The 22,533-nt window shown below is 47.3% G+C and overlaps 1 protein-coding gene across 1 annotated transcript; it reads left to right on the top strand.

The window, feature by feature from the left end:
- Positions 1 to 1,104: 1,104 nt before the first annotated feature.
- On the top strand, positions 1,105 to 20,910 carry LOC126548502 (uncharacterized). The gene is made up of 4 exons (XM_050196717.2): positions 1,105 to 1,124; positions 12,071 to 13,431; positions 17,589 to 17,825; positions 20,383 to 20,910. Exons 1-4 carry the CDS (start codon positions 1,122 to 1,124, stop codon positions 20,540 to 20,542), a joined length of 1,761 nt encoding a protein of 586 aa, XP_050052674.1. The 5' UTR covers positions 1,105 to 1,121; the 3' UTR covers positions 20,543 to 20,910.
- Positions 20,911 to 22,533: the final 1,623 nt, after the last annotated feature.

Raw genomic sequence — 22,533 nt, 5'->3', positions numbered from 1 at the left:
TGCGACGCAGATAGGGAGGACGAGGAAATATTTAGCTATGCAGGTGGATGGCTGTTTACTATTCAGCAGACCGACTATAACATACACAACAACGAGAATATAGTATGCATGAAAACTGCATAGCACGTTATCAAGAGTAATTCCTAACAGCCAAAGGCACTGTATAACTTTACCATCCAAAATGCCGTGCTTCAGTGCATTAGTACTTCAGTGCGCTTGAAGCACATTTGCGCTTGAGGCACATTCGCGCTTAAGGCACTTCAGTGCATCGCCTCAATGTTTGTCGCGGACCCTTAGCCTTTCTTACGGCGCGTGGCTCGAACCGGTTGGGTTTCTGAGTTGTTATGCTTTTTACGCATTATCCTCTACGTAAAAGCTTGCCCATTAATCGCCCGCACTTACCCCCTCACCCCCCCTCCCCCTCCTCACGCTGCGAGCTCATGCCTTCACCGTGCACCGCATCGGAGGATATGGACAACGCGTGCGGCTTTTGTCGCTCTGCTTGCCCGTCACAACGTTTCGTCCCATCAAACAGCCGCCCTCACGAAAACGTCGTTCAAGTTTACAGCAACCCCAGGAATTGTGTGCTGGTGACGACAGGCGCCAAGCGAAAGCCTTGCGGAACGACCGCAGCAATGCACGCGTCCGCGGGAACTCCTTAAGAAAGGCCGTTCGTTTCCTCTCTTGCCTTCGGTCGGTACAAAGCCGTCCACGGGCCGCGCATCTCCAGGGCGGTTACACGAGTCACGCTTTGCTAGAGCCTGAAGGCATGCATTCACGCGTGAAGGCGGCGGCGGTGGTAGGTGGCGACAACGGTGTACGGCTCCGCTCTCTGCTCCGCGGAACACACAAAATAGGATCACGTGCTTCTTTACCCCGTTAGCAGGAATTGGTGCCATCTCGGCTGCCCTGAAAACTAAAAGCAAATGCTCGGTCTAAAGAACACCAGGAAATGTGGCAAGGGAAGTGCGAATGGTCCACATTTTCGTTAGCCGAAATGAAAAAGAGCCCGCCTCTCCGATTGGCTCCTGGGACGAGGCGGATTTCGTATATTGACCAGCCGACGGGGAAAAGCCGGACGCGCTCTTTTGGAGTGGTCCGGGAACAGTTTGCCGTCTCCAATGGTGAGTGCCCCCCTACTGCTAATGCGCTCAGTGCGGCGCTGGTCGTTTGGAAGCGTAGAAAATCCCCTTTAAATTCAAGCTTAGCGTGCTTCGAGGAAGGTCCGCTTCTGGGTCCGTATTCACAAAAACGTTTTTGCACTAAAAGTGTTCAAGCCAGTCAATAGTGATGTGGGACTATCATTAGCAAATGCGATCAGCCAATGATAAACAACGCTTACGAACGAAAGGCTTTGTGAATTCGGCCCCTGAAGCCTTGTTTAAGGACCATTGTCGTCTTACCCAGTCAGTAGCATTCCTGCTAGGTTACGATTTCGAGCGTGCGCCCTCCACTGCCGTCTGGTCTCTCTGTGTGTGGTATACGTACGCTCGACCCTTCAGCGGCTTATGGTTCTCTGCTCTTCGGTTATCGCCTGCGGCAGCGACTGCCCACCGGACATACATGGCATGCCGTCGCTGTCCGCAGCATCGACTAGTGGATAGGACCAGTGACATAGCCTGGAATGAACGGTTCTCCCATTCACCTTTCTACGCGCCGCTCTCAGTGACGAAATGAGATTGAAATGTAGGAAGTTACCTATACGACACATGCGTGTCCTGAGAACACTAACGCTTGATCCATTCGGCGAGCCATTGCGAGCTTGGTCAGGACGTTTGCCTGCTGACTAAAGTATTTGCAATTATAAACGGCTGAAAGAGAGAGTCTGAGAGTCCCATATCTATTTGAACGTCGATTTTGGGGTAGTGAAGGATGAGTTGCAATCGGTCGTTGCGCGATGCCCACTCGGAATCTTGGTCGGCGATGCATCAAATGGACTGAAGCCTCGGACTTTATCTCGGAAATGCTTGAGGCAGAGGATGTCAGTTTACATCAAAACTCTTTCTGAAAACTGGATATGCATGAAGTCAATGTAGCTATTCAGTGTTTAAAATTGCAAACGTTAAATGAGGTATTTTCTTTTTGCACGTTTCATCTTTATATACTCCGACAGTGTATAGTGCAGGAAGAGGCGCAGGAGGTCCGAGGAAATGACAGAGGAAAGGACATCAAAGCTTCCCCATGTCTTGTCCACAATGTAAGGCATAGAGAAGCTAGTCTGTGGGTTGGCTGGTGCTTAAAACACAATGGATAACAAAGAAGTTCATACGCTACATTGGTTCGTAAGAATATGCTACAGCCAATCATGATGGTGAGCATGCGCATTAGCGAAGGCACATGGCCCACGGCAACATTCCTTCTGAATGGAAAGTTTTTTTCACTTTGGCTCCAGTTTCGTACTGCGCGTTGTTCCTTGCTAACGTAGCCTGAAGTGAAATGTGCTCACTGTGGAGAAAAGCCTCAAACTTTCGGTTGTTCGAAACGATCGTCTTCAAGCTCCACAGCCTCGTTCGCAAAGACGGTAACCATCGTCAGTAAAAGAAGCGACAATGAACTAAGTTCAAGCTCCCGATGACTATAGTCGACGTTGACTGTATTCGGAGCATCGAGCGCACTTGATTTCGCCTCGCTGTCGATCTCCGTGGCATATCATCTGTACTGCTAAGCTGTCAGAGTGAGCCAGAGAGAGCTGTTCAGATTAGAGAAGGGCACAACGTCGGTTGCAGTGTCCGCGTTTGCCAAAGAGTGACATATTGTTTCTTATTAAAAACTGTGGCATAGATGCGATATATGTTTCAGGCCATCAAAGTGTACGTGGAACACGCCAAGACTGTATAGCATGTTCGTCAGGACTTTTTTTTTTTTGTCATGGTTGTTGAGCTCCCAATGAAAAAGAATCTCCGGCGACAATTTCGCATTAGGGTATGCCCTAATGCGAAATTGGATTTCAGCTGTATACGTGTTTTCATTTCGATTTCGCGATATACTGAGACAAAGAATTTGAGACCGAATTCACCTCACCGACTGGCAGTGGACCAGTGCCGTTAGCGCCTTCGCACAGGGACAGGCAGTATGGGAAATCTGGCTTGGTGAGCGGCATCGGAGCCAGCTGTGGAAGAAGACGACGAAGGCGCGAGCAGTGGCACGGGCGCGTGCGGAAGTATGGGAACGCTGGTATGATGAGCGGCATTGGAGCGAGCTGTGGCAGAAGACGACGACCAACGCGCTATCAGTGGCACGAGTGCGTTCGCGCGATTATGCCGAGGTACGGCGATGCTCAACCCAGGAACGGGCGCCTAAATTGATGAAGATCATGATGATGATGATGATGATGATGATGATGATGTCCTTGATGAGTTTGGCGCTTACCCACTCGCGGGGATTGGCCAAGAGTCGGGCAGACTTTGCTTATGTGTTCAGAAAATGGAGGCAAAAATCTAAAATTTTGTTACATTAATTTAGGCGAGGGAAAATCGAAACGGTTCACTAGACTGGCATGCTACGAAGAGGAAAAAAAATAATTATCTATAATATATCAATGAGGCAATAGAGGAGGAATGAAAAGAATAATACGGTCATCAATGAAATCGGTTTGATTCAATAATAAATTTTTCTAAGGCGAAGCACACATTCCTGTGTGAGTGCCCAAGCACAGACGCTCCGAAAGACAGTAGTACCGGAGTGTTCAATGGCAGGCCAAGCTGTCGCACTCTAATTTCTAATGTCATTTTCCTCATGAAGGAGAAACGCCGGCATTCCAGTAAGTAGTGCTCAATCGTCTCTAATGCATTGTAAAAATGGCACAATGGGGATATTGCCAGACCAGATCGGTGCATGTAAAAATTTAGAGATGGGACTCGACAACGTAGTCTCGTTAATGTAACTTCCGTTTGTCTTGTTTTGCAAAACTTCCTGCTCCAAGGGAATTGTAAGTGGCGTAGTTCCAAGTATGATTTAAGGTTTGATTGTGATGTTAAAAGGATGTATCTTTTGAACCTAGCGGACGTGATAAAACCCATCGTTGGAAGAAGGGGAAGCACTGGGCCGCTGATAGAAGCCTTGGCCAAGCTGTCTGCCACCTCATTCATAAATATGCCTTTGTGCCCAGGTACCCATATTAATCGTAAACTTCTCAAATGACTTGGAGCCAGTGAGTACAAAGTTTTCAATATGTGTGACTCGCCGGGAGCAGTAAGTGAGGTGCACAGCGACAAAGAATATGTGATTATTACCGCCGTTGTCCTGGAAGATTGTAGCTTTCGTAAAGCTAGGACAACAGCTAGGAATTCCGCTAGGTATATTGGAGTGAAGTCGGGGAGCCGAATAGAAAAAGGCCAGTCCAATGATAATGAGAAAATTCCAACTCCTGCCTTTTCTTCACTCTGCGAAGCATCCGTTGCTATAATTACGTTAGTGTGGAGTTGATTCAAGTGATCCTAGAGTAAGCCGTTAAGAATATGCGAGGGAAGCTGCTTTGCATTATTTGGGTATAGGTCATCATAAGTAATAACTAGTGAATTTGAGATGCTGTTTTCCGTGATTATATCATTTATATTTACGTCTAACGGATTCATTAACGATTGCGATACAGTGACTTGTGGCGTGTGAAACCGTGACCATCTGACTCCAAAAAATTGGACTCGTTGTTTGATGAAGTTGGACTGGGATCTTCTTAGTGGGGATTCATAGAGCCTTATAAATGTTTGAACGGTAAGTTAGAGCTGCGCTTGAAAACACATCTTTTTTTCTCAAGATGAAGGAATCACTATTTAGTCTGTAGTTCTGGAAAATGCCAGCTACTCCTTTCTTTTCTTCTCCTTGCTCAGGACCATGCGTATAGTCTATGGAGAAAGCAAGCACTGCCACGGCGCGCACTTCCAGAACTATACATTGGTGAGTTGTGTCTAGGCCTTGCTTCCGTGTTCCTGTCTTTAGTCGGCAGTTCAGCACTTAAACTCGATTCCAACTCTCGATCGAGTTTTCACTCTCCAACTCATAAGAACTCCAGGGAAGAAACGGGCGTTTCACCAGTGTCAGCAACGGTTCCGGTTGTGCGCGTTGTGGTCTGTCTGCTTTCGAGAAAGGCAGTGCGTATCTCTTTCTGTATTGCAACAGGTGCTATATTTTCTTGCTTTCCTTGGCTGCATTTCCAGAAGCTCATGTAAGCTGCTTTACGAAATTCTTTACGCGGCAATAGTTCCCGTAGCGCAGGCTAGTTCAGTACTTATGTGGGCGGTTACTCCACATCATGTGCGAACCCTCCTATATTTATCCTTCTGGAACAATCGGATAGTTTTACGTCGGGACAATTGGTCGACATGACTGCTGCGCAAACACAGCCCATTATAGATAGTGTTAATTGTTCTAAATGCAGGTGCTGCAGAGACACGTATTCTGCATACCGGTGCTGATTTGGTGTTTAGAGGCTGGTTTTAGTGTCCCGGCGTGCTCGTGTTATCTGTGAACTGCTGTCTTCGTTGTGCGTGAGAAGCATGCGTAATTACACGAATTTCTGGAGTAATGTTTGGAATACTGTGACGGAAATGCTTTAGTGCAGCATCCAACACTGTTTCTAACGGAACGTGTTGATTTGATAGCTTGAGCATTTATGGACGAAGGTGAAGAGAAGCAGCAGCGTAAGCAGTTTATATAGGTTCATGCTTTATACAGCACAGCAGACGAGGTCGAATTCACAAAGCTTTTGGTTTACAAGTGCTACTTGCCATTGGCCGGCCGTTTTCGGTAATATTGCTACGAGGCCCTGTCAGTGATAAAGATGAAGAGAAAGAAGGCAACAGCGCTCGGTGATGTTCGCGTATTTATTCTTTTTCGACCCACTACCGCCCGATTCATGGCCAATCCCCCGTAGTGGCTTGTGCTATATCTACAGGCACCAAACCAAACCAAACCAAAATCGCGTGGTTCGGTATCCATCTTGAGTGACATCCGAAGCGTCCTCCTATATATAACCTGTAAATATATTATACGTGTCTTCCTCCCCGTCACATTTTGGGGGAGAGTGCGGGTTCTTCATCACTCAAGACGGATCTACGCCGCGGAGGCTCCTTCGCTCCATCTGTCATGCCTATTCAAGACGATGATGACAGTACTTCAGGCACTTCACCTACCGTGTCCGAACCGACTACCACCAACCGCCATCTTGTGCTCATACAACCGCGGGATCCGGGTGTATTTTCCAGCGACGACAACACTGATGTCGAAGACTGGCTGCAAATGTACGAACGGGTAAGCGGACTCAACAACTGGGACCATGCACTCATGCTAGCCAACATAATATTTTACCTTGCGGGAATGGCACAAGTTTGGTTTACGAACTACAAACAAGAAATCATGACTTGGGATACGTGTAAACAAAAGCTCACCGATTTGTTTGGCAAGTCAATCGGTCGCCGTCGTGACGCTCAGAAAACACTTGCATGCCGGCTTCAAACCTGCACCGAGTCGTACTTGACATATATTCAGGATGTTATAGTGCTCTGCCGCAAAATCGATGAACATATGCTTGAAGCTGGAAAGGTCGCCCACATCCTCAAGGGTATACGGACGACGCGTTTACCCTTCTCATTTTCAAAGACACAGTTCAGGACGTCATGAATTAATGCCGGCGCTTTGAAGAAGCGAAAAGTCGTCGTATTGCGCACCAGTTTTCACGCCTCCTCAACACGCCTTCGACATCTACGTGCGAGGACATCCGCCTATGACCCGTTCCTGTTGCACCAGAGAATATAGTACGTATCGTCCTACGGGAGATTGGAGCTGCCTTACCTGTTTCGCCCCAAGTGCGTGCCTCCGCCTATTGTCAAACGACACTTTCCCTCATCCAAGCCGTTGTACGGCGAGAACTAGCCAACGTGGGACTGCAGTCGCTTTGCCCAGTCAAGACACTGGACTACCGGCCACCTGTATCACCTGATCCATACCGACGCACGTACGCTCGTCCTCGTTACACCAACTTGGCAGCATGGCGCACATCAGATGATAGGCCTATCTGCTTCTGCTGTGGACGAGTCGGACATATTTCCCTCTATTGCCGCACTCCGTGGAACTCACAACGTACTCTACTTTTCGACGTCCGGATGACAGTTCTCGCATGCCAACGCACGTTCCAGACGATCCTGCTCCGCCCTCATTGCCTCCGCGGCGGAGCCGCTCTCCATCGCCATCACGACGCCTGTCCCGGAAGCTCCAGCCCCGTCGTTTTCTTCTCCCGCCTATCCCCGCCGCTCCTCGGAAAACTAACGGGCGCAGCTCCGACAGGTGAGCCTGTCATGATGACTCGACCCGAAATTCCTCAGTGCACACTACTTGGACATCCCAACCTCATCAACATAGACGTGGACGGTACACCTGCAACAGCTTTCATTGACACCGGCGCCACATATCAGCTATGAGCTCCATCCTCCGTGCTCGTCTAAACAAAGTTCTCACCCCCGCTCCGATCACTGTAGTCCGCGTAGCTGACGGTGCAACTCTGATTGTTACTGGGATGTATACCACCCGTGTTCCTGTTGCTGCGTGCCATACTTCTGTTTTGTTTTATGTTTTGGAACCGTGCCCACATGAAATCACCTGTGTACTCGATTTTCTGTCTGCACATTCGACCCTTATTGACTCTTCTGCCAGTATTGTTCAACTCGCCCTACCATATGACGTTGAGGCTTCTGATCCGAAGCATCGCATAAACACTGGCGATGAAATCCGATACACCGACGACCCTATCGTGTATCCTCCACTGAGCGCCAAGTCATACAGAAGGAGGTCGACAAGATGCTTGCCCGAGATATCACTGAACCTTCTTCAAGTCCTTGGGCTTCCCCTGTCGTGCTTGTTAGAAAGAATTAAGGATAACCGCTGGCGCTTCTGTGTAGACTACAGGAATCTTAACAAGGTAACGAAGAAAGACATGTACCCCTGCCACGGATAGATGACGCCCTTGACTGCCGCCACGGTGCAAAATATTTTTCTTTGCTCGACCTGCGTTCGGGGTACTGCCAGATTGCTGTTGACGACATGGACCGTTAAAAGACTGCCTTTATTACACCTGACGGCCTCTATCAGTTCAAGTAATGCCATTTGGGTTATGCAATGCCCCAGTTACATTCGAACGTATGATGGACGCTCTCCTTCACGGTTTTAAGTGCTCAGTCTGCTTGTGCTACCTCGACGACGTAATCGTCTTTTCGCCGACTTTTGAAACACACCTCGAGCGCCTCTCGACAATTCTTTCTGTTTTCCGCAAAGCAGCTGGTCTCCAACTGAACTCGTCAAAATGCAACTTCGGTCGCCGGCAACTTATTGTTCTCGATCGGACACCTTGTAGATTCTTCTGGTGTTCGCCCTGATCCCGATAAAGTTCGTGCAGTCAAGGATTTCCCTGTGCCGACCTGTGCCAACGACGTTAGAAGCTTTGTGGGCCTCTGTTTCTAGTTTCACAGATTCGTACGCAATTTGGCTGCATGCCCTCTCACGGAACTTTTAAAAGAAAGACGTGCCTTTTGCTTGGGGTCATGAACAAGCTAGCGCATTCGACGAGCTGACGAAGCGACTCACATCGCCACCAATTCTCGGCCATTTTAACATATCCGCTCACACAGAAGTGCGCACAGACGCCAGCGGTCACGGTATCGGCGCTGCACGGTTGCGACCATGTCATTTCGTACGCGAGCCGTCTTCTGTCCCCAGCGGAACTAAACTACTCGATCACCGAACGCGAATGTCTCTCCCTTGTTTGGGCAGTGGGCAAATTTCGCTCCTACCTGTACGGACGGGAGTTTACAGATGTGACTGATCACCACGCTTTATTCTGGCTTTCGTCCCTAAAAGATCCTGCTGGTCGGCTTGGTCGATGGGCTACACGACTCCCGGAGTACTCTTACAGAGTTGTGTACAAGACAGACCTACTACATGAAGAAGCTGATTGCTTGTCGCGTCATCCGGTCGGTCCAACAGAACTTCCCGACAGCGACGAGTCTGCTTGTGTACTGTCACTTACCGCATTTAGCGACCTCGGGGACGAGCAACGGCGTGATAGATATCATACGTAAACTGGAAACTTCCGTCTCGACAACTAACCTTTCTCTACGCAAATTCGTGCTCCAAGACGGTATCTTATACCGTTACCACGTGCACCCTGACGGACCTCAACTGCTTCTCGTCTTTCCTAGGCACATGCGTCAGACCGTACTCGCCCAGTTGCACGATATTCCCACCGCTGGTCATCTAGGAATTTGAGACCTATGACCGTGTTCGACATTGCTTTTTCTGGCCCCGAATTTGCCGTTCGGTTACCCGCTACGTTGCTTCCTGCAAATCCTGTCAGCACCGCAAGAAACCAGCCGCTCTTCCACTCCATTGAAATACCAGCAGAACTATTCTTCAGGGTCGGTCATGACCTCCTTGGCCCTTTTCCTCTCTCGGCCAGTGGAAAGAAATGGATAACAGTTGATACGGACTACACCATCCATTATGCAATTACACGCGCTCTCCGTAGCAGCTGTGCAACCGACGTGGCTGACTTCCTCCTCGAAGATGTAATACTTCACCGCGGCGCTTCTCGACAACTGCTTACCGACCGAGGACGGTACTTTCTGTCACAAGTTCTTGAGGACATCTTGCACTCCTGCGCTACACAACACAAGTTTACAACGGCGTATCACCCCCAGACCAACGGGCTAACAGAGCGTCTTAATAGAACTATCACAGACATGCTTGCCATGTACATGTACGTGTCCGCTGACCACAAGGACTGGGTTGCCGCCTTCCCTTTTATAACATTCGCCTAAAACCCGTCCAGCGAAATTCTGCAGGTTTCTCTCCATTTTTTCTTTTATACGGTCGAGACCCCGCACTTCCTTTCGACACGATCCTTCCCACTACTCTTCACCCGACTTAAGAATACGCTCGTGTTGTCATTAGCTGCAGATGCGCGTGAAATTAGCCGCTGGCGTCTCAACGCTTCGCAGGAAAAGCAACGACGTGTCTATGACGCCCGCCACCGCGATGCCCATTTCAGCCCTGGTAACATGGTTCTCCCCTGGACACCATCACGACGTGTTGGTCTTTGTGAGAAGTTTCACCATATTCTGGCCCGTATAGTATCTTGCGCAAAGTAACCGACGTGACATAGGAAATAGAACCTCTCGGTGTCACCATGGCGTGGTCTGCCTCTGACATTGTCCACGTCACAAGACTAAAAGCCATATCACTTGGACCCACGAAGTACCGGGACGGCGCCTACGCCGCCGGGGGTCATGCTACCAGGCGCTGTCAGCGATGAAAATGAAGAGAGAACAGACGACGACGCTCGGTGATGTTCGCGTGGTTCGGTAGCCATCCTGAGTGACGCCCGAAGCGTCTTTCTGTATATAACCTGTAAATATATTATACGTCTTTTCCTTCCCGTAACGACATGTCCAACATTACGATTGACTAGCATCTGCTCTTATGGATGGTTCCGACTTAATAGTGTTTTACGAAGACGAACCCAGATATTTTTGCAGATGGTTAGCGGACATGATAGTAGAAGATGTAGTAAAATGTTTCTGAATTTGTTTCGGAACGTGTTGACCACATATTTTTACCTACCGAATCTTGTTAATTTATGAATATGCGTTCAGCTGTGTGAACATAGCATGGCCACTTGACTATAAAGGATTGCGTGTGAGGGAACTGTCGGTTACTGTAAAGGAATGCATTGAAAATCGGACACCATATTTCTAAAGAGCTGGTGCAGGCTGCCCGTTATACCATATCGCTTTCCGCATGAGAGCTAGAATGGTGGTTCTATGTGATGTCACGAAATAGCTGCGGAGCCTAGGGCTCCAGACGGCCGCCAATAGTAGTTTTCGCGTACTGTTGTCCATCACCTTGCATCAAGACATTGCGTCCTTCAGTTACTCTACTACAACTCGATGTAGCATTTGTGCCCACACGAAAATGCGCCAACAGCTCTGCAGGGGCTCCGGTATGCCGATTTTGTAAATCCTTCCAGGCAATCCGCGCCTTACTTTGTTTACTAAACAGCACAGTAATGAACATGAGACTTTGATTAGGCCCGCCGATATTAGTGCGCTACGGTCCTTTCATGTCATCACCACACATGACGCACTTCTACGCGGCATAATGTCATAATGGAATGAAAAATTGGAGGACGCTTAAGCTTCGCCTTCAAGAGTGGAACGCGATAGCGTTATCGCACCCCGTTCGCACCACCCACTCATTCGCTCGGCATGCTCTTGAGTCGGCCCCAATGCGCTCAAACAAGGCGAAGGGGAGAAGCGGAAAGCGGGCGAGTGGCGCGCCACCTGTCGGGGCAGCGCCGTCCATTGCGAGGAGGGGGTCTTGTGTGTTTGCCGCAGGATGGCACTGCGTGTGCGCCAAGCGCAGAAGAAATATTGAAGGATAGTATACCATGTTGAAATGTAGCGGAAACGTACTTCGCTACTCGTTTAACTGCGACTTCTGTAATTTACATGCTCATAATTACCAATATACACCGCAGTATAACTTTCTACGGCACGTTTCTAAAGCAACACCGCATTCACTAGAGGCGCTTTTGTCCCGCTTTGAACCATCGAACTCATGGCCGAGTGGTAGCGTCTCCGTCTCACACTCTGGAGACCCTGGTTCGATTCCCACCCAGCCCATCTTGCAACTTGTTTTTATTTATGAATTGCCTTCCGGCATTTTTCGCTCATGGCCAACGCCGCAGACGACACCGGCTTTTCTGCGACACGAGTTCCTTAACGCTGTCGCGTTAATATAAGCATGCAGGCCCTCCCTTCTCTTCTTGCTCGTCTTATTGGGCCTAGTGGCTAGCGAGGAGAAGCTAACATGTCTGCCCTGCTATTAAATAAACGTTCTCCTTTCTTAACCAAGAAGTGCTCGTGCAAGGTGTCACAGGTAGGCTAGTAGAAAAAAAACGTTTCAGACAGTCTAACAATCCAGCTGAGCCCGGGAATTTGTACACTTCTTCAATGCGTATCATGTTGAGTGTTGAATTTTCAACCAACGCAGCCAGAAGCTGTCATAATTCAAATTTCGTTTGCAGGCCAGCGTAGTACTCCTGTTGGCTGTGGTCTTCACGCCCAGCTTCGTTCTGTCCTCGGATTCGGAGAGCGAGGACGTTCTACCCAGCGTGCGCTACCGTGACTACGACAGCCCTAATCGAAGTCCTAACGCTCAGCGCAACGCTCCGGAGTTTGTCAAAGATCTCTACAGCCTGCAGTCAATCCCTGTTCCGGGTGTTGACTACGAGTTCCTCCCAGTACCTATGAAGCTTTCAGGCAATTATCGGAATGCAGACTCTGAAAATCGGGAAGACAAAGATGCTACTATAGACACTGCAGAAAAAATCTACAAGGAACCACGATTCACCGGAAAGAACGATGCCAGTTCGGAAGTAGACGACAACACCGGCGAACAAAACGAAGAGTCTAAAGACGCAGTCAAGCAGGATCTCCAGAGAAAGACCGTCTTCGACAGCAGCGATGAACGCCACGATAGTTCGCTGCCCATCTTCGACGCTGATGAAGGCCGACGAGACTACGAAAGTTACCCCTCCAGGTTGCCTCCGCCATCGGAACGAAGCCCACGGCTCGAACCTCAATATCCTGGTGCGTCCGCCTATCCCGGCCGCCGAGACATTGAGATGCCTCGGACCGGCTTTCTCGGCGTCTCACAGGCGCGCCTCGAGTCGCAACCGACGGGCTCCGCGCAAGGGGGTGGAAGAAGCGACGAACGCTCTTCGAAGCCCGCCCTGGTGTTCCATTTCGACATCCCCAATGACAAGTTCCACGCGGACCTGGCTCACGGCAGATTCAGCACGTTCAAGGAAGTGCCTAGCTCGCTCGACACGCTCGTCAGTAGCGACGTCAGCTTCCTCAACAAGATGATCGCCGACCCCCCTGTGCCTGACAATCTGACCCGAGGCGGCACGGAGCGGTCCTACGACACAGGTGGTGACGGCGCAAACGCTGTAATCCCCGTCTATCCCTTCACCGAGCAGCACCCGAGCCGCCCAACTCCTGGCTCCTCCTTCCAGGCGTACCCACCAAAGGGACATCGAGCGCCTATGCGTTACGAGTCCAGTACAGGATCGTACGAGGATCGTGGAAGCTACAGCCAGCCTGATTCCGGTCCACGGGGATATAGTTCCGAACAGGAATACCCTTATAAGGCTTCCGCGTCGACGATGCAGGTGAAAACCAAGCCAGCAAATGGAACGCCGAGGGCCAAGAGGGCGTCCAAGACGTCGGGATACCGCGAGACGCGCATTTCACCCGATTTCATTAAAAGAAGTGCAAACTCTACGGAAGCCAAGGCGGCTGGCCATGGATCGACTACGCTGGCGCCCTGCAGTGAAAAGGAGGACACGCTGCCCTTCTGCTTAGTTGATCCATTTTACCCGACGTGAGTCCGATGCTTCACGTTAAGTCATGTTTCAGTACTGGGTCGAATACTCGGAACAGGCTTGCATATTCTGAGAGATATGTGATCCTTATAAAACCATTCTTAGATATAGTTTTCATCTTTGGAGAGCGTGCGAGTATGTTATCACGTGTCTAGAGTATATATGTCTCAATTCACGCATATATTAGATATACTTTTTGTTTGTGTTGTTATCCTATTCCGGACTTTTTTTTGGCGTTACCAATTGTTAGGCAGCTATACTTGGGCACTAGTCTGTGGTAGAGTGGTGATTGCCTTGAATTTCACAATCGTTGGATAATTCAGTCATCTGCAGATTGTACAAGAATGCACATGTAAGTACTGAGCATATGTGGTATGGAAAAGGAGGTCACGCTAAATTCATTATGTGCCTTATATTTTTATTGTTAATACATACAGAAATGGCCTGAACCTTCTTTTGTATCTTAGAGCTTCATTATGAAACTGGATGTGCAAGGCAACGGGATGACGACTAGACGAATCCGACGAAGTTAAAGGCACGGTAACATGAGAACCCACGTATCGCCATCCATGGTCTTCTAGGTAAAATATTTCATTGGTATATTTTCAAGCGCACCTTAAAAGCACCACCATAGAATATCCAACAAAAACCTTGCAATGCTTCCAAACTAAGGCAAAAGTTAAAACTCTACACTTCCACTTTCGTATAATGGAAACATCTAGGATAGCGAAGTGGCGTGGAGGAAAATAAGAAGTGGATCAATAATTGTCATCTATATTCCATGCATTTCCTTTCTTTAATGCTGCGAGCCCGGTAACTACAGGTCACACACGACATGCGCATTATCAGCGTGGCATAGCCTTCTTGACAGGAAAGTAGCGAGCGTAGAGTTTTCGAGAAACAAACGCAAGAAGAACAGACAACGATTATTGTTTGAGGACCAGATGCGTCCCAAACGATGCAAACCTCTTTTTTTATAGAGTGCAAGACGACATCTTACTTATAATGCGAGCGAAAAGGCGGGAAGGTGGGAGATGAAAATTAAAGACGATGAGCAAAACGAGAACAAGGTAAAAGCGGCAGCCAACATTTCGACAAGTGGACTTGTCTTTTTCAAAGCCTTGAAAAAGACAAGTCTACTTGTCGAAACGTTGGCTCCCGCTATTGCCTTGTTCTCGTTTTGCTCATCGTCTTCTACTGCGAGTGTAAGCCTATACGGGCCCACTGTAGGTCTCGGTCAATATTTGGAAAAGTTGCGGCTGACACAAACGTTGAGTATGCTTGTTTAGAAAAAACAGCTACCGTTTAGAATTTTAAAGGATGGCACGCGATGTTTATATGCCTTAGATTGTCTAAGGAGGACCCAGTAAGTGTACCTGTGGAGCTATTTTACGTTTTTTTGCCTTGTCAACAAGGGAAACATTCCTAAAAATCACACCACCGTTTCTTGTATTCCACTACACTTAAAGTGTTTCGCGTTATTTTATAATGTAGTAAGCTCCAATAAAAAAAGTACGAGTTGACAGTTGCATTCCTGACTAACTTTTAGTTCACGATTAGAAAAACACGTCAAGAGTGGGGGGGGGGGGGGGGGAACCAAAATGTGTAGATATCCCGACGCATCAATGTGTTGTTTTGGCAGTGGTCAGTTACTAATGATGCTTTTACCAAACCCGATTGTGTTCCGTGGAATCCTCGAATGGAATTTTGGACCATAAAACATTCATCTTACGGGTACGTGGTAACCTGTTTCTGAATATCACAAAGATGCTGTCAGAGCAGAGCAACTGCCAGCCCAGACTTGAAAGCTAACCCCGCCTGTAGCAAGCACCTTGAACAAAAACGAATCAACTAGCCTAAAAATTAAGTAAATCATGTGCACTTTAGAAACGATCGTATCGCGGTTTGTTTACAGTGAATACATGTCTGTTTAAACATATTATTAGCATATTCTGATCTTAGCCTTGTTGTCTGCATTTCTGCTGGGCGATACATTAGAGCTTAGTGAATTTCGTAGCGTATATTAAACCAAGGGTGCGCTATGGTATATATGTGCACATCCGCCGACTTCATACGATTATGCACAAGGAAATCGCTCTTATTGCGTGGCATTTGCTACAACAGCAGAAAACTAATTAAATACCAACGCCCTGACGAAATTTGATCAATTCCAGTGAATCTTTCTGGCCGCTCAGAGGTAGAGAACATCGGCTATGATATCTTTTTAACGGCGTTACATAAACGCAACAATAGCTGAACAGTGATTTTTTGCAGCTTGCAGTAGCCGTCCAGCGCTGCAAGTTAGGATGCACGTAGCAGGAGCGGGCCTTCTGCCTTAACTAGAGAGCGTTGTATTGCAATTCTTATTTCAAAAACAGTGCTTGGACATCTCGCGCTATAGCATTGTCCTATGAAGAATGATGCGGCGGTCTCCATTGACAGGCTCGAACAAGGAGTGCACAAGAGGGTCCAGAGCACACAACGGTGGCCCGTCGGTGGCTTCCTTCCTCAATATCGTGAAGTGCCGGGGCCTTCCAGACCTAACTTAAGCATCGCTCATAACTACGCCTTTTGGTAACTACTGGACACATTTAGCCTTTCCACAGGGACCGTTCGGGCGATGTCGGCCGGTGAGTGAGAGGGGATGGCTCGTTCTCTAAAGCAGCAACGCGAATATTTTGCTAACATAATCTTAAATGATAGATGAACCTGAACTTGCAAAAATCTGAAAGGATTGACCTTATTTTTCTAGCTAAAATTGCAATTTCTACTTTCTTGCACAGTGCACCGATAGGCGCGAGCAAAATCGTCTTATTCTTATTACCCCGCGGCTGTTTTTTACCAGATCATGCTCGTTGCACCTGATGTATGTGTGAGTATCTCTCTTTAAGTGAAGGCACAAATGAAAGCAAGGGGAAGTTCTTTTGCCAATTTCGCAGTTTAACCATGGGGGTCATATCACGCGTGATGCTCCTTGTTGTCACGAAGGCGTTGCTACAGTACGTGAAGTCGACGTGTCTATACGACGGTTTGTAGACTTGACAGATAGATAGATAGATAGATAGATAGATAGATAGATAGATAGATAGATAGATAGATAGATAGATAGATAGATAGATAGATAGATAGATAGATAGATAGATAGATAGATAGATAGATAGATAGATAGATAGATAGATAGATAGATAGATAGATAGATAGATAGATAGAGAGAGAGACAAGCTTTAATGATATGCTGGAGATGTTAGTCTGGCTGTTTGCCTGACATGCTACTCTCCAGGTGCTGGGTGATGGTTATGATATATACAGTTGTTTTGCACTTGACAGTCACACACACACACACACACACACACACACACACACACACACACACACACACACACATATATATATATATATATATATATATATATATATATATATATATATATATATATATATATATATATATAAAGTGCATATGTGCCGTAGTCCCAAGCTCGAGTCCCGTTGAAGGTGCCCAGTGCCGTCTTCAAAGACTCTGACGCGCGTAGCGGTAGCAGTCGCGCAGACCATGTTGCAGGTCTTCAGGGACGCTATATTCCGGGCACATTTGCGAGTACTTCAGTTGAATCTTACACCTGAAGTAGTTTGCGTGGGTCACGCTGAGTCTTATGAGGTGAAGCCATGCTTGTAATGGTCTTGTCTCTTGATGCCTCGCGGCATGTAAAAGTCACACGATGGATCTATTTTGTATACGGGTCCATACTGTTAGCTGGCATCTGTCCAGAGGGATCGCTGGGGGCACCAAGCGTGTGCAGATGCCAGTGTCGCAGCGTCTTTTCTGGAGAAAGGTATCTGGACCATCTTTCTCGAAGTGTCGTGACGAAGTGGCGCTTTCTCTCCTTATGTCCCTATATCCCCTCCTCCCCCAACGCAGGGCAGCAAACAGGACGTACGTCTGGTTAACCTCTCCGCGTTTCCTTGCTTTCTTTTTATCTCTCTCTTTAGCACTTTTCCACGCACTGCGCCACTGTTGCCATTTTAACATTTTCATGTTATAAATGGTGAGCAGGGCAGCTCACAGGCTCAGGCACTTACGTTGGCGTTGCATAAACGAGCTCTTTGCCAACAGGTAATGCAGACGCACGTGCGTGGTGCAACCACCTTTGCGCAGGAAAGAGATCACAATGGCGCTCCGGGAAGACGCCGAGTTCGTGCGGGTCTTCAGCCATTTGAGAGCGGCCCAGAAGGCCGGCGGCCGTGGGCGCGGCGCGGCGCGGAGTCTGGCCGCCCACTGTACCAGCTCCGTGCGGCCTGTGCGGCCCCTCAAAGGCAGGGATGTGCTCGGAGAGTGGAAGACCATTGTCAACATCGACGGCTTTGGCCAGGAACTGCTCTTAAACAGATGCAGGTACGTGTAGTGGTATGAGGCAAGAGCTCCCTTCTGGAGACACTAAGGTGTACATGAGTGAACTGAACAGTCTATTTAAGCTCGTCTATGAGGATTAAGTACGACTACGCGCATTTCCGAAACTTTGAAAGGTTAGACCACAGTCAAGAGAAGCAAAAGACGGGATTTTGTTTACCACGTTGATGGGTGCGCTAATCGCTGTACGATGGTCGGTACGGTGCTTCGAACGGAGCTCGTGTAATTTTCTCTCTGTAAACATATTTGATAGATTGATTGATAGATAGATTGATTGATTGATTGATTGATTGATTGATTGATTGATTGATTGATTGATTGATTGATTGATTGATTGATTGATTGATTGATTGATTGATTGATTGATTGATTGCGTTTAATGTCCCAAAGCAACGCCTTGGCAATGCGATAATGCAAGCGACACACTAGAGGGTCCCGAAATAATTCTGACCACCTGAAATTATTTGCCGCGCACGTTAATCAAAGTAAACGATTTTTTTTTTTTTTTTTGCTTTACGTGCCATTGGAATGCGTCTTGCGCGACCGAGAATGTGTAAGCAAAACTGAAAGGGCAGAGTGATTTCATGACTATGGAAAGCGGTTGCCGGAGCTTTTGTTCGTCGGCACGGTTAATTACAGACAGTGCCACGCGATGCAACCATCAGCGGAAAGTGTGCATCTGTGCCGACACGTTTTCCAGAAAACACAAAACTTTGCCGGCCTCATTTCTACTACATGGCATAACTTCTACTACTCGCTGTTACATGAGGAAATACGCTTAACAAAATGACCACCATTTTAACATTTCTCCTTAATGTGTGTTACTGTTTTATTAGCTTCTATTAAAATCGTGAGACAACCCGTTATTTTAATACATAGATATCGAAGTATCGGAGAAGGTTTTCTGCTTTTCTGATTTCGTGTGAACGAGGAACTTTTTCCTGAAAACTTCAAAGGCTATGCAGTTATGTTTTGCAACTTATGTGGCTGACCTAAACAATAATGCATGTTAGGGGATGTTTTCTTCCCCTACTCCATTAAAATACACATCTTCCAAATCGCAAGATCCGTAAACTATGCAAACACAATGGTTGCTTCCTGATTGACTCTATTTTCCTGCAGATTACGTTAAGGTTTTACGTCATGGCTCGGCATATGCCGAATCCCTAGAAATATGGTTCGATATATAACGTCTACTGAATCGACCTGACCGAAACTAATGTGTTTATATTAAATATTGAAGTGGGGTGACCTTGAGAAGAATATATATATACTTCACGCGTTTCCGGTGGCAAATGCCTTTACGTTTGCGAGTGCATTAGCAGATTTCGTTTTACTTTCTTAAGCCCAGAAGCAAAATTTCGCATGGGTTTTTTTGTACCTCAGGACTCATAGCGTCCGCTGATTGTCGGCCCGCTATTTCGAAAACTGCCTTACTATCTTTACGATTAATGTTCGACGACGACATGCTTTATTTATAACTTTCGGTTTTGTCCTGTTGAGAAGAAACAGCCACAACACAGTAATAGAACTTCAAGAGACCGACGCAGTGCTTTTTTCCCCCCAATAATATCCCGGCTAACAGCTAAGTACAAAAACAAAACAGTGTTCCTTATTTTCGGTTGCTTGCAGAGTGTGTCTACACATATTTATGTGTTCATGCTATGGTAGATTAATTCTGCGGAAAGGGAATACCGTCGTCCCAGTGAGAGTAAGAAGTCAGGCTTATTATAGGGTGTATGACAATTTTTCCTTTCATTCATGGTGTCTTATTTTGAAACATCAGATAAAGAAAACAAAATTGAAGCACATTTTAATGGCAGTAGAAATTATGCATAAACGAGAAGTACTAGTATAAAAAATTGAAATCAACTGTAAAAAAATCATTTCATATCCATGCACGTCCGAGATTATTCTGACTAAACATTATGTCACAGAAACTCAGTAGGGGTAGTATTTTCGTCACAACATGTGGCGCCACTTTCTCGTGTTTATACCGCTTAACTGAAGACTCCTCGAAGCGGGCCTGCCAAGAACACTGATTACAATTTCAGTGATCATAAATCGTTTGAACACTCAACATGAACATCAATTTAAAGCGACGCCTAAAGTTGAGCTAATGCGATTCAAAGCGGCTCCATCATTAGAGGACTGTTAGCGAACGGTATTACAGTTTTACCTAAACCCACGGAGAGCTACCGATTTGGTAGAATCGTTTCTCTACTGATTTAAAGTCAGGTTTAATGGTCCCAAAGCTATAACGGGACTACGAGGAGAGCTCCATATCCTTTCTGGCCAGCTGTGGGTCTTTAACGTACATCGGAATCTTAGTTCACAAGCGTTCTTGGATTCCAAGCCCGTTGGAATGCAGCAGCCGCGGGATTCGATACCGCAACGTCGTGCTCAGCAGCCTAACGCCATATCCCCTGAGTTACCACGACAATTCCATTTTCTCTCTCTCTCTGGGAGAAAAGAGGAGGGGCTCGACAAACGCTGCATATTACACGTTGTTCTCTATCATTATTTTTTTCTGCTCTCGCAGCGCTGAAAACAGTCCGTGCCGCGCCAAGTCACCGAAGTCCTGTGTGCAGTTGTACGAGATCCGAATGCTCGCACTCTACAACCAGCGCACGCGGAGGCTGCACAGTGGCGAGTTCCGTGTACCCGCCGGATGCATCTGCGGCGATGACGCGCGCCCCTGAGCATCTTTCCTCCATCTGACAACTTATTATTTTGATTACGGGTACGTGGGATGAATGAGCACGTTCTGACTAGCGCCTCACAATCGGCAGTAACGCGGGCCATCGGGATTGCGGCTCGAGCACCTTTTATTATTCGTAGCAGAAATCAGTAATTTCCTACGGGAAGCTGCCCATGACGCATACACATCCGTTTAGATTCAATGCAGAGGAAAGTCAACGGAGCAGACAACGTAAGGAACAAAGAAGTTTTCAATCATTCCGTACACGCGCTGGGGGCAGCCATTGCACAAGTAAATGATATGCTCGACTTACTGTGCAGCATATTGTTCTCCTCTCTTCTATGGAATAAACAAGCGTACTTCGTTGAATGATGCTGTTTTGCGTACATAACGACCATATATCTGTTTACGCAGGTACAATAGGTCAACGAGTCAGAGGGCGATAAGAGAATTAAGCAGGGAGGATAGTCAGGATGAAGCCTGATTTGTTAGCCTGCATTGTGGGAGTGGGAAGGGGTAGATGAGAAATTAAGAAATAAGAGTACATTTAATGTATACTCGTCAAGAAATAGTAATGTTTAGCGCAGTCTTATGACGGTCGCACATTATATCTGACTTCAGAAATCGCAGCAACACATTGATTGGTTTATGCGGCTGCGACTTCCGAAACCACTTGGTCCAAAGAACATGGTCTGGCACATAGGTCTTCCATCTAGTTGACTACGGACAGTGGCGTAGGCAAGAATCCTTTTCTTTTTCGAGGTGGGGGGGAGTAGCGGGGACTCTCTGCCGGCTGATGTGGTCGCCAGGTATCCTGGTACAGGGAATTCACGGGCCACGGTGTAAGACCAGGTAACAACCGAAGTTGCACAGAAGGATCGAGTGAGTGAGTGAGTGAGTGAGTGAGTGAGTGAGTGAGTGAGTGAGTGAGTGAGTGAGTGAGTGAGTGAGTGAGTGAGTGAGTGAGTGAGTGAGTGAGTGAGTGGTACGTGATGATGGGTGAAATCAAACGAATGTCATTGCCGTAAAATGAAATCACGGACAAACTTACTAAACTTACTTTGCTGCAATCGTTCTGGACAACGAAACTGAAACGCGGTGTGATCTTTCACGTACTCTGCGAGTATCTGTGGAGAGTTGTAGTTGCAGAAAATAGCATAATGGCCCAATGTAGCCAATGTAAACCAAGGTGATGTTTATTTCGATTGGTGAGTGGTAAGTTTCTATTACTTCTGACAGAAGTTATTCATACATACCGTGACGAATACCTACAAAACAGAACGCAGGCACAGCATTCGAATGCAATGCTGTGTATGCTGTACAATGCAGCACAGCGAGTTCCGAACCGGTCGACGTCGTCTCTGGAGAAATTTTACATCTTTTTTCGATTGATATTGGCGGGATAATAACAACACCCAGTGGAAGGAACCATCACTGCACTATGAAGTATGCAAAAGGTACGGAGCTGCTTGTTCTTGGGCAAAGGCAGACAGGTCAGCCCTTTTTTCCTATGTATACTCTTGTAACGCATACTCCTGGAACGGACAGCTTCTAGCAAACACCACAAAGTTAGCGATGATCGCGATGAAAGTGTAAAATGGCATTTAATACATGCTCTGTGAGTGTTGACAATGCTGGATAACTACGCTTGTGGTCATCGTCCTGGCAGGGAAGCCAAATGGTAAGACTGCATCCGTGAACTGTGACGTATGTGCGCCACAAGCACGTCCTTTCCAATCTATATGGTGATAAGGGACAGTCTTACCATCATAGCGGGCATCGCGGAGGGCCGAGGCAAGTTCGATATGCCAGCGATTGTATATGTGCTCTGAAGTACTCGGGTGTTGGGCATGCGGGTGTTGGAGAGCAAAGGAGAATTTCAGCGCAGAAATGCGATAAAATGTGGTCTGTACGATCGTAACAGGAAATTAACTGATGACTGCCACGCTTACCGGCAATGAATAGAATTTCGCAGTTTTCGCGAAACGGACG

This window comes from Dermacentor andersoni, chromosome 1 (genome assembly GCF_023375885.2).
Source record: "Dermacentor andersoni chromosome 1, qqDerAnde1_hic_scaffold, whole genome shotgun sequence".
Taxonomy (NCBI): domain Eukaryota; kingdom Metazoa; phylum Arthropoda; class Arachnida; order Ixodida; family Ixodidae; genus Dermacentor; species Dermacentor andersoni.
The sequence above is the reverse complement of the archived record's forward strand: the minus strand, read 5'-3'. Positions and strand labels throughout refer to the sequence as shown.

What these genes read in the sequence shown, in the direction of transcription:
- LOC126548502 (XM_050196717.2), top strand. An exon ending in GTTGATCCATTTTACCCGAC is followed by an intron (nt 13,432 to 17,588) that starts GTGAGTCCGATG and finishes ACCTTTGCGCAG; the next exon opens with GAAAGAGATCACAATGGCGC. An exon ending in CTGCTCTTAAACAGATGCAG is followed by an intron (nt 17,826 to 20,382) that starts GTACGTGTAGTG and finishes CTGCTCTCGCAG; the next exon opens with CGCTGAAAACAGTCCGTGCC.